Source organism: Aegilops tauschii, chromosome 3, assembly GCF_002575655.3.
Source record: "Aegilops tauschii subsp. strangulata cultivar AL8/78 chromosome 3, Aet v6.0, whole genome shotgun sequence".
Classification (NCBI taxonomy): Eukaryota; Viridiplantae; Streptophyta; class Magnoliopsida; order Poales; family Poaceae; genus Aegilops; species Aegilops tauschii.
Window position 1 is genome coordinate 45,070,447 of NC_053037.3, and position 15,764 is coordinate 45,086,210.

The 15,764-nt window shown below is 50.6% G+C and overlaps 2 protein-coding genes across 2 annotated transcripts in view; one reads left to right on the forward strand and one right to left on the reverse strand.

The window, feature by feature from the left end:
* Positions 1–201: 201 nt before the first annotated feature.
* LOC109770791 (uncharacterized) overlaps positions 202–15,764 on the forward strand; it is a 40,592-nt gene continuing 25,029 nt past the window's right edge. Inside the window, exons 1-4 of the mRNA XM_040403402.3 lie at positions 202–538; positions 762–832; positions 8,938–9,021; positions 9,657–9,710. The gene's annotated coding sequence lies outside the window, so the exon portion shown is untranslated. The remainder of the gene's footprint in view (positions 539–761; positions 833–8,937; positions 9,022–9,656; positions 9,711–15,764) is intronic.
* Positions 13,304–15,077, reverse strand: LOC109770755 (uncharacterized). Its single transcript, XM_073511568.1, has 2 exons — positions 13,423–15,077; positions 13,304–13,355 (listed from the first exon to the last, which is right to left on the reverse strand). The coding sequence occupies exons 1-2, from the start codon at positions 14,697–14,699 to the stop codon at positions 13,304–13,306; spliced, it is 1,329 nt and encodes a 442-aa protein (XP_073367669.1). The 5' UTR covers positions 14,700–15,077.

Genomic DNA, 15,764 nt, shown 5'->3' on the forward strand with positions numbered 1-15,764 from the left:
GTAATTTCGAAGTTATAGGACTAAAATGACACACATACAATAGTTTTAGGACATAAAACCACAATACCAAAGTTATAGGACTAAATTGACACACCTCCGATAATTTTAGGATTTCCGGTGCATATTACTCTTTCCTCAATCTCAAACACTTTCCAGTCCACCCATTTTCGATAGTTTTAGGACTTCCGGTGCATATTACTCCTTCCCCAATCTAAAACACTCCATAGTCCACCCATTTCTTTAGGCCTACACACGTCCACCCATTTCACCTCGTCCCCAACCTCCTCCGGCGTCGTCAGATCCGCCGGCGGGAGCCCCCTGCTACAGCGCCCCGACCCGGCTGCCCCTCCTCCTCGAATCCTCCCCGCCGGGCCGCCGCTCCTCGACTCCTCCCCGCCCGGGCCGACCTCCTTCAGTGCCGTGCGGCAGGACGCGCCCGGGAGCAGGACTCGATCGGCCGCCCGCCTGCCCGGCCCTCTCTGCCCTCCGCCCGGCAGCAGGAGGCGCCCGCACGCCCGGCCCTCCCTTCCATTCGCTGGTAAGCTCCGCGGCCCCTGCCTCTCTTCTCCCTCATGCTCTCTCCGTGTTTATCTCTCTGGTACTATATAATTTGTATGTTTATGAGATTGATGACATGTTTATGAGATCTCTCCGTGTTTATGAGATTGATGACATGTTTAAGAACTGGCCCTTACTAGTACTATGTACGGCCACAATGGTTGTATAAAGGCTAAGTCAAATCTTTTTCTTGCATCTCCCAGGTTACAACACTTCTGAAGTTATTTCACTTGTTTACCAGAAAGAAGACAGAGTTAAACTGCTGATTGTCAAGGTAATGGACAGTACTGTATGCTTGTTGCCGTTTAATATTTGACCGATTTCATTATTTTGCTGTTGCTTTTAGCTATTTCTTTCTTTTTCAAATATATTTTAAGCGCAGTAGGGATGAGGTAGAGAAAAACTTGTATAAATACAGGTTTAGGGAAAACTATGAAACATGGACAGAACATAGTGAGAACTGAGAAGTATGTTCCTAGCCAAGACGGATCTGCCTCTGCCACAAATTGTGCGAGGCATGATGAAATTGACCGAATGGACAATATGTTAGTTGACCTAGGTGGCAACCGTCCTCCACCAATTGATCAAGAACCAACCTCCTCTGCCAACGCTTTCTATAGGATGGTTAGCAGTACTGATAAAATTGTCCATGCGAACACAGCACACACGCGTATTTCTGCAGTAGTCCGTTTGCTAGCAATTAAATCTCAGTATAATATGTCAATTGCAGAATAAGATGATGTGTTACAAATCATCCATGAACTTATGCCTCCGGGTGCTAACTTGTCCAAGGACTTCTACCAATCTAAGAAACTCTTAGAAGGCCTTGCTATGCCTTATGTCAAGATTGATGTGTGTAAGAATAACTGCATGTTGTACTATAATAAAGATAGTGAGCATAAAGAGAAGTGTGACATCTGCGGTACATCTCGCTACGAGGAAGATCAGAATAAAGCCGCACATAAAGTGTTGAGATACCTCCCTCTTAAAGATAGATTACAGAGGTTGTATGCACATGAGGAAACAGCAAAACATATGCAGTCGCACAGTCGTTCCAATTCTGATAAGATGGTCCACCCTATTGGTGGTGAAGCTTGGCAAGGGTGTCCGTCTTGTCATAGCTGGTGATGGTTTTGCACCATACTAGTTGAGTGCTGCTCCATATACTTGCTGACCTGTTTTTGTAGCTCCATTAAACCTTCCACCTGGTATTCTCTTGAAACCAGAGTATATATTCCTTAGCCTTGTTATCCCTGGTCCTGAATATCTTGGTAAAATTTGAGTGTCCTAATGCAACCTTTAGCTGATGAACTGATGCAATTGTGGGCGGGGCTGAAGCATGGGATGCTTATCACAAGGTAAACTTTCCAATGAAAGCGGCATTTCTATGGTCAGTCCACGACTTTCCTGCCTTTGGTATGTTTGCTGGGTGGAGCACCCATGGCAAGCTAGCATGCCCTGAATGTATGACTGATTCCAAAGCATTTACTCTTCAATACGGGCGGAAGCCTTGCTAGTTTGATTGTTATAAGCTAGCATGCCTTTGGCATTTACTCTTCAATACGGCAGACTGACAAGCAAATGTGAAGTTCCCTGTCAAGCTATCCCTGTCATCTTTCCCTGAAGGGCGACCGACAGGAAATACTTACCCTGTCAGGTTCCCCCCTTTTCCTGTCTGTTTTCAGCCCACAGAAATATTTCAGATTCTGGTAGTGATCATCTTGGAAGTAAAAATGTTTTACCCTGTCATAGTTGCATACCTTAGTTGGCACTGTTTTGCCTCTTGAAATTATACTAGCTGAATGCCCGTGCCTTGCCACGTAATGAAAGGAACATTCGTAGAAAGAAATGCTTATGCACGAACAAATGACATAGCACACGCTCTCGTGGTCCTCACATACCATATGCACTCTTCAACTTCAGCCACTATGAGGTTCAACGCCTCCCTTTTGTCCACCGTCCTTTCTGCAGTGTGTTTCCTCTCTACCTCTTCAAGATATTGTTTTCATATGCCTGGTCTTTCTCTTTAGTTCTGATGACTTTTGTTAGAATAGTCTGCAAACCCTAGCATAAACCTTTTGTCCCAAAGTAATATATGAAGGAAAAATATAGTATGGATAGTCCCCAAGAATAAGTTATATGTTTCCACACTATCCATTTCCATCAGCATGTTAACAAAACGGAAATTATAAATCCTGAACGTTCAGGATTTTACCATGGCAAATCGAACCGTTTTCGATGGCAGTTTTAGTGACGCGAGGATGGCAAGTTTAGTTGACACGCAAGACAATTTTCTGGCAAAAAAATACACTGAGCACGGAGTTGCCATGCTTGCCAACTAAAATTGACATCCTCGCGTCACTAAAATTGCCATCAAAACGTTTGATTTGCCATCGTCAAATCCCAAACGTTCGGGCGTTATCGGGGTCCTAACAAAACACCCCCTCATCCCCTCCGCCCTCCCCTTTTCGCTACCACGATCGACCTTATTGTTGAATAAGCTACCTTCCTATGGCCTTCAGCAAAGGTTTCCGTCCAGTACTATGAATAGAATAATATTCTCTTGGGGATGAAGAGTTGTCCCTTTACATTGGAAAAGCATGTTACTCCTCCACCCCTATTTCCATGACCGCTTGTTTTTCTTGATTGCATTTAAGCACCGGTTTTACCAATAATATATTAATTATATGTCATAACTGTTAAAACCTGCATTTTAATATGAATCATATTTCCCTTCACTCGACCTCTAAAAAGGCCATATGATAGCTTTACAAGAAGACACATAGTTCCACATCGCATTATAAGAATGCCCCTTTAACAATGGGCATGAATCTTATGTTAAAACAAGTTAGAATCTCCCAGAAGAAAAGGAACAAGTTAAAATATTCCTTTGCAGTCCATTTCCTTCAAGAAACATTTAAATATCCTCAAGAAATGCAGAACCCCAGTAATGTTTGATACTCTAGAACTTTTTGAAGCAACCTGAACCAAACATGTACATAACATGTCTTTTTGAAGCAACCCCAGTAATGTTTCATAGATTAGTTTTAATGAAACTATTTCATAATCTAAAACATGTACATAACATGTCTGTTTCCCATTCCTTGCGAGTATTATCACTTCCTAGGCTACAAGAACCATACTCCAAACCGAAAGATATCAACAAAAAATCACTATCTTTTCAAAGGAAAAAGGGAACGTCCCCCCCCCCCCCCCCCCCCCCACCCACTTGCATCTTCTTCACAACAACGATCACATCTACAAGAGGAAGACACAAATAAAGAGAACAAACAACTTTGCGGAAAGAGTACATCACTAAACAAATTGAATGTCATCTTACCACATCCATCTTTTAGTGTCAGGTCTAAGTACGCGAGAGTCAATCCTGGGCACAACTCCTTTAGTTCCAAGCAAACCAAGCAGAATTAAAAACCAAGATCCAAAATTAGGGATCAACAAGCACATGTGAGGCTCCGGTTCTTACATTGATCTGCTTCTGCAAATAACACGGCGGCTTTCTTATGGGCAGTTAATGTTCAGTCATGTTCCACCACTCAGTGGCGGAGCTTGATGAAGATTGTTCAGTCATGCCCTTATTTTGGATATGCCCTAGGCTGTCACACTCACCGCCCTTACAGGGTTCTGAAGGGCTGATGGGTTGAACTTTACCATCACTAGCACTACCGGTAAGGTGCACAGGTTGGATCTCAAGTTTTAGTTTTCTCTCTTTTTACTAGTTCGGAAACTTTGCCTTCCTAAATTGCAGGAAAGTCATCAATATAATGTATCTACAAGGAAGGTGGTGCCTCCACTCATCTTGTTGTCTCATGCTGCTACAAGCTTGCCACCATAAGACTTGTCAAGGTCCAATGGGGACGTGCCACTCAATAATATGGATGGGTCCTAGGCTGCCGCACCTTTTGCCATGGCCCAGCCCATGACAGGCAGCAGCAAAGGGTGCCTTTCCAGAGCAAGGTGGTTGAGATGGGTGTCCATGCGCCCATCCATCACTGCCCTCAACAATCTTCATCAAGCTTGGGCCGCCGCACCATTTGCCATGGTGCAGCCCATGACAGGCAGCAGCCATAAAGGACGCCTCTTCAGAAGAGCAAGGTGTTTGAGATGGGTGCCCATGCGCCCATCCATCAGTGCCCTCAACAATCTTCATCAAGCTTGGGCCACTGCACCATTTGCCATGGTGCAGCCCATGACAGGCAGCAGCCATAAAGGGCGCCTCTTCAGGCGCCCATCCATCAGTGCCCTCAACAATCTTCATCAAGCTTGGGCAGCTGCACCATTTGCCATGGTGCAGCCCATGACAGGCAGCAGCCATAAAGGGCGCCTCTTCAGGCGCCCATCCATCAGTGCCCTCAACAATCTTCATCAAGCTTGGGCGGCTGCACCATTTGCCATGGTGCAGCCCATGACAGGCAGCAGCCATAAAAGGCGCCTCTTCAGAGCAAGGTGCTTGAGATGGGCGTCCATGCGCCCATCTATCACCACAACAGCTGCTGAGTACATCCATTCCATCCATGGTGTTTGCCCATTCTTGGCAAAGGAGGTGGAGGAGCCCACAATGTGCCCATTGTTGGCAAAAGAAGGAAGAGATGCAACTCCAATGGAGGTGGAGGAGCCCACGATGCTATATGTTGTATATTTTTTTTATTTTTTATTTATTGATGCCTGGTGGTGATGTTTGGCCATTCTTGGCAAAAGAACAAGAGATGTAATTATTTATACTCCATTTAGAGGTATATATAGATGCTGCACGTGAACGCTGAATGAAGTTACATCAGGGCTGACCCTAGGCCATGGCAAAAAGTGTGACGGCCCAGAACAAGTACCCTGGGCGATGGCAAGGAGTGTGATGGCCCACAACAAGTTGCGATGCCCAAAGTAGGGCCGACCCTAGGCCATGGCAAGAAGTGTGACGGCCCAGAATTCCTGCACGAGCCAATGTGTTGGAAGCTACCTAGAGGGCCAATCTCATTCATCCTACAGATTTTTGCTATGTGTATCTTACTTCTCTTATTTGTTCTTTAATTCTGTTTGGTCATATTAATGCGTGCTATATACAAAGCAGACCAAAAAAAAAGCCCCCCCCCCCTCCGTACCGCTGCCCCAGGCGACACCAGGGGCGACCCGCCTCCTCCCAAAGCTCACTCCTCCGCCTCTCCGCTCGCCGCCGGCCCGTGTGCCACGGTGGCGGCGGCCCCCTGCTGCCGAAGGTGCCAGGGGAGGTCCGGTCTGTTGGTGGCGCTGGGAGTCGTCGGGTGCTTCTGGGGTGGTGGCCGGCGGCTCGCCGACGCGGGATGCCGGGGCGGCTGCCCTGGGAGGTGGTGGCCATGATCTGTTGCGCGCCGATGGAGGCTGGTGGGAGCAGGCCTTGGGTGGCGCAGCGGTGGATGCGTCGTTCGCGCGGCGTGCTGGATCTCGATCCGGTTTTTGCGGGCGGGCGCCTCTGGTGCGCGGCTGCGCGGGTCCTTGTGCGGTGTGGCGGCGCCAGGTCGTCGCCGCTTTGCTCACTCGGAGCTTGGGGTGCGTGAAGGAAGCCGGGGCGGCGCCCCCGGGCTGAGGGGCACGTCGGTTTGGCCGTGGTGGTGGCCGGATTTGGCTCTGCCATCGGATCCCCGTCCGGTGGTAGCCCTGGCGTGTGCGCTGGCACGTCACTCGCGGCATGAGGTGCTGCTGTGGCTTCCGGCGCGGCGGCAGCTGCACCACGAGGTGGAGCCGGTGGACGTTGATCATGGGGATTGTGTGTTGTGCAGTGCTTCGGATATGCTCGGATTCGGAGGTGTGGAGGAGCTTCGGGCGAAAGTCCAGCACTGACTTTGGGTCGGTGCCGGCAATGGCGGCGCCATGGCGTCGTTCCCCTTTTTGAAGGCGTTGTCGTGGAGCTCCATTACACGACTCTCTGGGAGAAATCCCTAGCTTCGGATGGTCGAAGCGGGCGATGACGGCGGCTACGTCGTTTCCTTCTTTGAGGCATCGCCTTAGAGAGTCAGCATACTGCAGTTTGCACGGATCTCTTCGTCGTCGGGGACAGTGGACATCGGAGCGGCGGCTCCGGGTGGTTTCTGATTGTGCGTCGAGATGGCGATCTCGGGAACAATGTGAGTGGTAGCTCTATGTAGTGGGGCTCTATCTCGACATTGGTTGGTTGGCATCCTTGTCCCGCTTGGGCGGTAGGGGTGTCGGCTCGGTCGATGCGCCCCAGAGGGGGCGATCTGACTTTACGTCGGGGCGGCGGCCCCGAATGTGGTGCGACGTTCGTGGTTTGCGAGCGGTTGCCTTGAGCAGCGTGGGCTGCGGGCAGCTGGGTTATGCGGCGTTGCTGCTCGGGGGGGAGGGAGCGGTGGTATGTCGGGGCGGCGGCCCCGGAAGGCGATGTCGGTTGATTGCGCTGGGCGCGGCGGAGCAGTGGATGTCGGGGCGGCGACCCCGAGAGAATCACTATGGCGACCAGACTTCTGTGGCAACAATGATGGTGGGAGCGATGTCGGCGACGCGACAATGGTTGCGGTAGTCGGCTCTTCTCCGGCGTGTTCACGGTATTGCCTCGGTTTGTTTGTTGCTGTGGAGTCGAAGTTGCGGTGGCGGGGCCCTGTGGTGTACGATAACTGACTGCAGGTGGTCTGTTCGGCGATCTTCCATGGCGCCAGCCGTGCTTGGTTTTGTTCTTCTGAGTTCTCCGTCAGAGTCGGAGCTGCGTTTGTCTGGCCGTAGGTCGACATGTCGTCAAATAGGATGGACTTTGCCCTGTGTGTTTCAGTCTTTGGGTGTGGGCTTGGCCCTTGTTGTTCCGGTTTTCCGTAATTAACTGGGCAATTCTCTTCTGCTTAATTAATAGATGAGGCAATCTTTGCCTCCGTTTCGAAAAAATATATTAATGCGTACTGATTCTGTTACCAAGGATTCAAATATTTCTGAAAATAAGTAAATAGAAAATCCATCTCACCATTATAGCAAGTACACATGTTAGTTCTTGCTCTCTTTCAAAAATATGTGTCATTTATAGAGGAGCAAGAGCATGTCGTAATTTGTGCTCATGTATGGAAATTAGGCTATATCTTTGATTATTTTCTAATAATTTTTAGGTAAATCTAAATTTCTTAATCAAATACTGAAAATATTTTGAATAGCAAACCATAAAACCAAGCCACGATCCCTTCTTAATGTCAGGTTCATCTCGACGAGGGCTTCATCAGATACATCTCACTTGCTTATCCTAGCAACCTTTTGCCCCTGGAATTATGCTTTTTGTTATCTCTTGAGTTACTTGTTTTCTCCAACTCTTGCCATAACTGTTTAATGGTAAATGTATGCAAAAGGGAAAAAAATGTTATTTATATCTCATGGGCGTAAACCCCGTGGCCTGATGAGCGACATGACTGACCATGGCCTGGCGCAAATGCCATGAATCACACATAGCGAACGATGCGTAGTACTCGTCCAAGTTGCCGCTTTTTTCCAACCCCCCTCGAACTGGAGTATTTTGATCCGGCGTGGGCCAGAGTAATATGTTATTTTTTTTGTTCCTCCGCTTCTATTTTTGTTTCTCTTTTCGTCTTCCTTTTTCCTACATTTTTCAAATAACACGAAGCATTTTTTAGAAAACACAAAATTAGTTACATGAATATTTTCCCTAAAATACACAAACATTTTATATTTTATAACCTATGAATTATTATTGTATATATTGTTCAAAATTAGTTTTTAGTTCTACATATGTAAAAATAAAAAACAAGGATTATCTATTTAGTGGGCCGCATTTAAGCTAGCCCATTAGCTTAAAAACGACCTTAAAAATAGGGGTATCCTATTATATTTAAGTAATGGAAAACGATCTTGTGTGTTCTATATGATACCGTGATGGGGAATTATAAAAAATCAGGTAGGGCATCCTATATTTGAGTGTAACATTTTAGTATGGCAAACTGGTCCTCCGAGCAAGTTTTCTTTTCCATTATACTGCCTTTTCTCCTATCCCAGTGAAAGTCCTAAAAGTGCCCTAACAGTATCTCAAATGCTGGTACTATTACATAGTTACTATATAAGCTATATATACTGCTAAGTGAATGACTGGCCATGATTGCGGTTTTTTTTCTTGACAGTTAGGATCAATAGCATGGATGCTGTAGTAGCATTCAGACATGATTCTATTGCTCATAGAGGCCATATTTGTGTCTCTGAGAAAGCTTGTTTGCTTATCAAATAGGAGTACATATTCTGCTATTGTGAGTTTGCACATTAAAATACATCGGAAGGATAAATATCAGACAAATGAGCATGAAAGTTGGCCTCCTCAAATTATTGCTCTTTAGCTCTCCCTATTAAAGATCAAAGTATCCACTTCACTAATTTAATATGATTTTGCAGGTACTTATTCTTCTCCAAGAAGGGTTACCAGGGGAGGAGGGGCATACAGAGGCAGGGCACAAATGGACACGCAAATGTATAGAGGTGAGCAAGACCACCCTGTAATATGTAAAATGCTTAGCCAAACATGTTCTCGATACCCCCCAAAATTCATAATTTGTTTTTGGCAAAATTTGATAATATTGATAGAAGGTACATCTGCCATGTATAAAGTTAGATTCTACTCGCACCCTAAAAAACCAAAAAAAAAACATATCCTGCTATGAATAATAGGGAAAGTCACTATTCAAATGAGAATTGAAATTCCTATTGTTTACAACATGGCCTTTTCTCTTTTGTTTGTCAAGAAAGGGTTAAATCTGGATACTGAAATTTCTTGCATGCTAGGCTCATAGTTCACCACGTTGTTCCGTGATTTTTGTGTGATCTTCTGAGGTTTCTAATGTACTGTGTGTTGCTAGCAACTTATGAAGGCATACTAGCTTTCCCTTGATTCCTAACATGCATGATTTCTCTTAATACAAGAATTATGTATATATTTTCACAAGCTTGTTTGCCTGTCAAATCTAAGCTTTGTTTTATCAGTCACTCCACCCAATTAATGTGAATTATAATGATTAATCACGTAAATACATATTACTGGAAAATGACTCGCTCAAAATGGTTACTTTAGGAGTTTGGTGTTTTAGCTTGTTCAACTTGCTTAAATGTACTTGCAGGTTGATTTTTCTGTAGAGTTTGTGAACTAGGACTGCACAGGACTGTACGGGCAGGTGAGCTCAACCTCCTCTCTTTTCAATATCTCTATTGTGCATGTCTATATATAATATGTTAGCGCAACATAAGTCATGAGCTGTCTAGTGAATTAGTTGACAATAAATGTTGTAAACAATAAATGAAAGACATTACGAAAAATGAAAAAGGCACACACTTGTCAACGATAAAGCAAAGTTTTCGTGGGTATACCTGTAAAACAGTGCTAAGACCTCACCTTTTAGAAATAATTACAATTATGAAAACATGGATCAAATTGCTGAATTGAATAAATTTGGTGCTATCATATACCCACCATGTTCACGACTAGAGGTAAGCGGAACCAAATCAGTGACACCTGTTATAGGGTGAACCACCACCTCTGAAAATGTATTATGCGAATGTCAAGGACCTCGGTGCCCAAGACAGCCGGAGCTCGACTACGTAGTTCGTAGTCTCGGTTGATAGGAGCGCTAGGGTTTTTGCCTAACTGTTCAATGGCGCAGGAGATGAGATTAGGAGTAGAGGAAGAGGTAGGAAATAATGATTTATTGCTTGCCGTCAAAGGGTGCAGATTACACGATATATAAAGGCCTCATGGGCTGCTAACAAACTGGAAACTATGCCTAACAAACTACTCCTGGACTCTAGGAACCAATGTATACGGATCAGGACTCCTTGCCCCGATCACGCCTCGCCAGCTGTGGCCGTCGGCTGCTGCTCCTGGGCGCGTGGCCCGCGCCTGTACGCAGCGCCCGACATGACATCTCTCCCCCCTCGACGAGCAGCTCGTCCTCGAGCTGAAAAGCGAGGTAGCGCTCGATGAAACTGTCAAGATCCTCCCATGTTGCCGATGATGCAGCCTCGCCCTTCCAGTGGACAAGGAGCTGGCGAACGCCACGTGCTAGGCGTGAACGAGTCACGCGATCTGGTTTCGGGACAGCCGCACCGTTGTGGATCGGAGGCAAACCTGGCGGTGCAGTTGGAGGCGTGCCGAAGAACTTCTTGAGGAGGCCCACGTGGAACACGTCATGGAGGCGCGAGCGCGCCGGAAGCTCAAGGCGGTAGGCGACGTCGTTGACGACCTCCGAGATGCGGTACGGCCCGTAGAAGCGTGGCTTGAGCTTGCCCCTGGTTGGCAAGTTGAGAGAAGACGCGGCGCGCTGGCGAAGACGAAGCCACACCCAATCGCCGACGACATGCCGAACGTCGCGATGGCGTCTGTCGTAGTAGGACTTGTAGACCGCCTGCGCCTGCTGTAGACGATAGCGGACGTCAGCGAGTAGCTCGTCGCGCTCCGCCATGCTCTTGGCCACGGCCGCCACCCTCGTGTCGCCTGGCTCGTAAGAGCGAATAGTGGGAGGGTCGCGGCCATACACGAGCTTGAACGGAGTTTCTTGGGTCGCTGTCTGGTAGGCGGTGTTGTAGATGTACTCGGCCCAGGGAAGCCACCGTAGCCACTGCCGCGGACGATCCCCTGTGAGGCAATGCAGGTACATAACAATGATCTTGTTAGCAGCCTCCGTTTGGCCATCCGATTGAGGATGAAACGCCGACGTCATGTGCAGCTTCGTCCCGGTGAGACGCATGAGCTCTCGCCAAAAAACCAAGGTGAAGACGGGGTCGCGGTCAGAGACCATGGACTGCGGAACGCCATGGAGGCGCACGATCTCGGCGAAGAACACCTGTGCCACCGACTCCGCCGTGTACGGGTGGGCCAACGCCACAAAGTGGCAGTACTTGGTGAAGCGATCCACCACGGTGAGGATGACGGACTTCCCGCCCACGCGAGGGAGCGCTTCCACGAAGTCGATGCCGACGTCAGTCCACACGCCCGTGGGCACCGGCAGCGGAAGCAGCAGACCGGCGGGGTGCAAGTGCTTGGACTTGTACCTCTGGCAAGTACCGCAGGCGCGGACGTACTCTTGCACCGTCTTGCGAAGGTTAGGCGCGTGGAAATCGCGGCGGAGACGATGCAGCGTGCGCAGGACGCCTTCGTGCCCGTCGTCGTGCACTGCGGTGAGGAGCTCCTGGAGTAGTGGGGACGACGGCGGAATGTAGAGGCGGCCGTTGAAAGTGACGAGGCCGTCGGAGAGCGACCACGGCAGCTGCCGCGTGCCCGCCGTGATATCCTCGCGCAGCGCGACGAGCGCCGGGTCGGTTGACGTAGCTTGCCGTAGGCGATCGATGAAGTCGAAGCGAGGACCCGATATCCCCATGACCGTCGTCTCCTCCGTGTCGCGGCGGGAAAGGGCGTCCGGGAAAGGGCGTCCGCCACCGTGTTTGTACTACCTGCCTTGTACTCCACGGTGAAGTCGAACCCTAGTAGTTTGCCGACCCAATGGTGCTGCGGAATGGTCGCCAAACGCTGGTCAAGGAGGAATTTGAGACTGTAGTGATTAGTTTTTACCACAAATTGGCGGCCCCAGAGGTATGGTCTCCAATGACGAATAGAGCACCAGGCCGATGAGTTCCCGTTCATATGCTGCCAGGGAACGGTGACGAGGCGCGGCCGGCCGGCTAAAGAAAGCCACCGGGTGCTGGTCCTGGAGAAGGACGGCCCCGAAGCCGTACATAGAGGCGTCACACTCGACGATGAACGGCCGTGTGAAGTCCGGCAACGCGAGGACGGGAGCCATGGTGACCGCCGTCTTGAGGGCGGTAAAAGCTGCTACCGCCTCCGGCGACCAGGAGAAGCCGTCCTTGCAAAGGAGGGCCGTTAGGGGCGCGGCGACCACGCCAAACTCCTTGACAAACTTGCGGTAGTACCCCGCAAGGCCGAGGAACCCCCGGACCGCGCGCGCCGAGCGTGGCTGCGGCCAGTCGGCCACTGCCTGCACCTTTTCCGGGTCCATGGCCACTCCTGCAGCTGAGATGGTGTGACCCAGGTAGGAGATCGACTCGACGGCGAACGCGCATTTGGATCGCTTGACGAAGAGCCGGTGCTGGTGCAGGACGGTGAAGACGGTGCGCACATGTCGGAGATGGTCGGCCCACGTCTCGCTGAAAATGAGGATGTCGTCGAAGAAGACGAGAACGAAACGGCGCAGGTACGACCGCGGCAGATCGTTCATGAGTGCCTGGAACGTCGCCGGTGCGTTGCAGAGGCCGAACGGCATCACCAGGAACTCGTAGAGGCCGTCGTGGGTGCGGAAGGCAGTCTTTGGGATGTCCTCTGCGCGCATCCGCACCTGGTGGTAGCCGGAGCGCAAGTCGAGGTTGGTGAAGAAACGAGCGCGCCGGAGCTCGTCGAGGAGTTCGTCCACCACCGGGATGGGAAACGCATCCTTGACAGTGATGGCGTTCAGGGCGCGGTAGTCGATGCAGAAGCGCTAGGACCCATCGGGCTTGCGGACCAGCAGTACCGGCGAGGAGAATGCAGAACAACTCGCTCGGATGATGCCCTGGGCGAGCATGGCAGCGCACTGACGCTCCAGCTCGTCCTTGTGCGCGGCCGGGTAGCGATACGGACGGACGGCCACCGGAGCGGAACCGGGCAGCAGGGTGATGCCGTGGTCGCAGCCGCGGGGTGGTGGCATGCCGGAGGGTTCGGCGAAGATGCCGTCGAACTCGGTGATGATGGCGTCGAGGAAGTCGCGGCCGCTGCATGATTTCAGGGCTGGTCCAGCCGGTCTTGCAATGCCGCGCCAGCACACCCGATGGCCCTCCCGCCAGAACGTCATGGAGAGGGTGCGGAAATCCCACAGGATCGGTCCAAGCGTCGCAAGCCACTGCGTGCCCAGGACGACGTCGTAGCCCGCGAGCGGCAAGGCGAGGAAATCCTCCGAGAACGCCTCTTGGTCGATGTGGAAGGACACGGCGCGGTATGCGCCCTGGCACGGAACGCGCTCGCCGTTGGCCACCGTTACGCGCATCTTCTCAGGGGTGGGGGATGGCAGTGTAGCACGGGCGGCCGCCTCCTCGGCGATGAAGTTGTGGGTGGAGCCGAAGTCGATCAGGGCGAGGAGGGAGACACCCCCGAGTGTGATATGCATCTGCATGGTCTCGCTCGTGCGCACGCCGGAGATTGCGTGGAGCGAGATCCGAGGGTCGGCCGGCGAGGCATCAGCGGTGGCGGAGGCCGCGTCGTCGTCGTCGTCGTCTGGCGCCAGGTCGAGGAGAAAGATGCGCTGACACATGCGGTTGTGGCCCCTGCCAAACTTCTCATTACAATTGAAGCAGAGGCCCAGGCGACGGCGTTCCTCCATCTCCGCCTGTGACAGGCGTTTGATTTGGCGCCCTTCCGGCAGAACGGGGGCAGGCTGGGGTGCGGCTGGTGGTGCCGGTGCGGGGGGCGCGAGGCGTGGTACGGGCGCCGGCAGGATGCCCTTCTGCTGAAAACGAACCGGTGGCGCGGAGGCGAGCGCGCACTGGTCGCGCAGCTCCAACTTGCGGGCGAGACTCATGGCGACGGCGAGGGACTGCGGGTTGTGGATCTCCACGTCGAGGCTGAGGGGTGGCTGGAGTCCCGCGGTGAAGATCTGAACCTTCTGTGTCTCCGATAAGAAGCCTGCCCGGGGAAGGAGCGCCTCAAACCGCTCCTGGAAGTCGACGACGGACGTTGTGCGCTTGCATGCCATCAGTTCGCCCAGCGGGTTAGCGCGCAGAGGTGGCCCAAAGCGGAGATTGAGCAGCTCGGTGAAGCGGCGCCACGGAGGTGTGCCCTCGTCGCGCTGGACCTGCATATACCACAATTGGGCAGTACCCTCGAGATTGTATGACGCCATCCACACTTTCTCCTCCTCGGCGATCCGTTGTTGATGGAAGAAGGACTCGCATCTGTTGATGAATGCGAGAGGGTCGGACTTGCCGTCGAACTTGGGGAAGTCCATCTTCTGAAACCGGGGTGGTCGATCGTTGTGGTGCTGCCCATCGTGGGCCCCGTCAGCGCCCGACGAGGAGGCAGACTTCTCCTTCTGCAGTGCGGCGACGGACGTCTGCAGGGACGCCACCGTTGCAGTCAAGGCCTCGATCATCTTGGCCAAATCAGCGGTGGTTGGTTCTGCCATGGCGGAAGTAACCGAGGCGACGGCGGATGGTGGCGATGGAGGCGGGCTTGGCGCGGACGCAGGGGTGGAGGCGGGCTGCGGAGGCGTGGACGAGGAAGAGGAACGCCTGGAACCCGATACCAAGTTGTCAAGGACCTCGGTGCCCAAGACAGCCGGACCTCGACTACGTAGTTCGTAGTCTCGGTTGATAGGAGCGCTAGGGTTTTTGCCTAACTGCTCAATGGCGCAGGAGATAAGATTAGGAGTAGAGGAAGAGGTAGGAAATAATGATTTATTGCTTGCCGTCAAAGGGTGCAGATTACACGATATATAAAGGCCTCATGGGCTGCTAACAAACTGGAAACTATGCCTAACAAACTACTCCTGGACTCTAAGAACCAATGTATACGGATCAGGACTCCTTGCCCCGATCACGCCTCGCCAGTTGTGGCCGTCGGCTGCTGCTCCTGGGCGCGTGGCCCGCGCCTGTACGCAGCGCCCCACATGACAGCGAAAATGATTCCCTCAATCAAATTGGCTAGTTGAAGTTAGAGTTTGATGTTTTAGTTTGTTTGACTTTAAATTGGCCAGTGGGCCGCATTTAAGCCAGCCCATTAGCTTAAAAATTATCTTAAATAGGGGTATCCTATATTTAAGTAAAGGTACTGTGATGGAGAATTATAAAAAATTAAGTAGGGCATCCTATATTTGAGTGTAAAATTTTAGTATGGCAAACTGGTCCTCCGAGCAAGTTTTCTTTTCCATTATACTGCCTTTTCTCCTATCCCAGTGAAAGTCCTAAAAGTGCCCTAACAGTATCTCAAATGCTGGTACTATTACATAGTTACTATATAAGCTATATATACTGGTAAGTTAATGACTGGCCATGATTGCGGTTTTTTTTCTTGACAGTTAGGATCAATAGCATGGATGCTGTAGTAGCATTCAGACATGATTCTATTGCTCATAGAGGCCATATTTGTGTCTCTGAGAAAGCTTGTTTGCTTATCAAATAGGAGTACATATTCTGCTATTGTGAGTTTGCACATTAAAACACATTGGAAGGATAAATATCAGACAAATGAG

Excerpts from the sequence above, each read along its gene's own strand:
- LOC109770755 (XM_073511568.1), bottom strand. The coding sequence starts at position 14,699 with ATGGCAGAACCAACCACCGCTGATTTGGCCAAGATGATCGAGGCCTTG. Across the intron at positions 13,356-13,422 it reads GACGTCGTCCTGGGCACGCA|GGCCATCGGGTGTGCTGGCG; the intron begins GTGGCTTGCGAC and ends TTCTGGCGGGAG.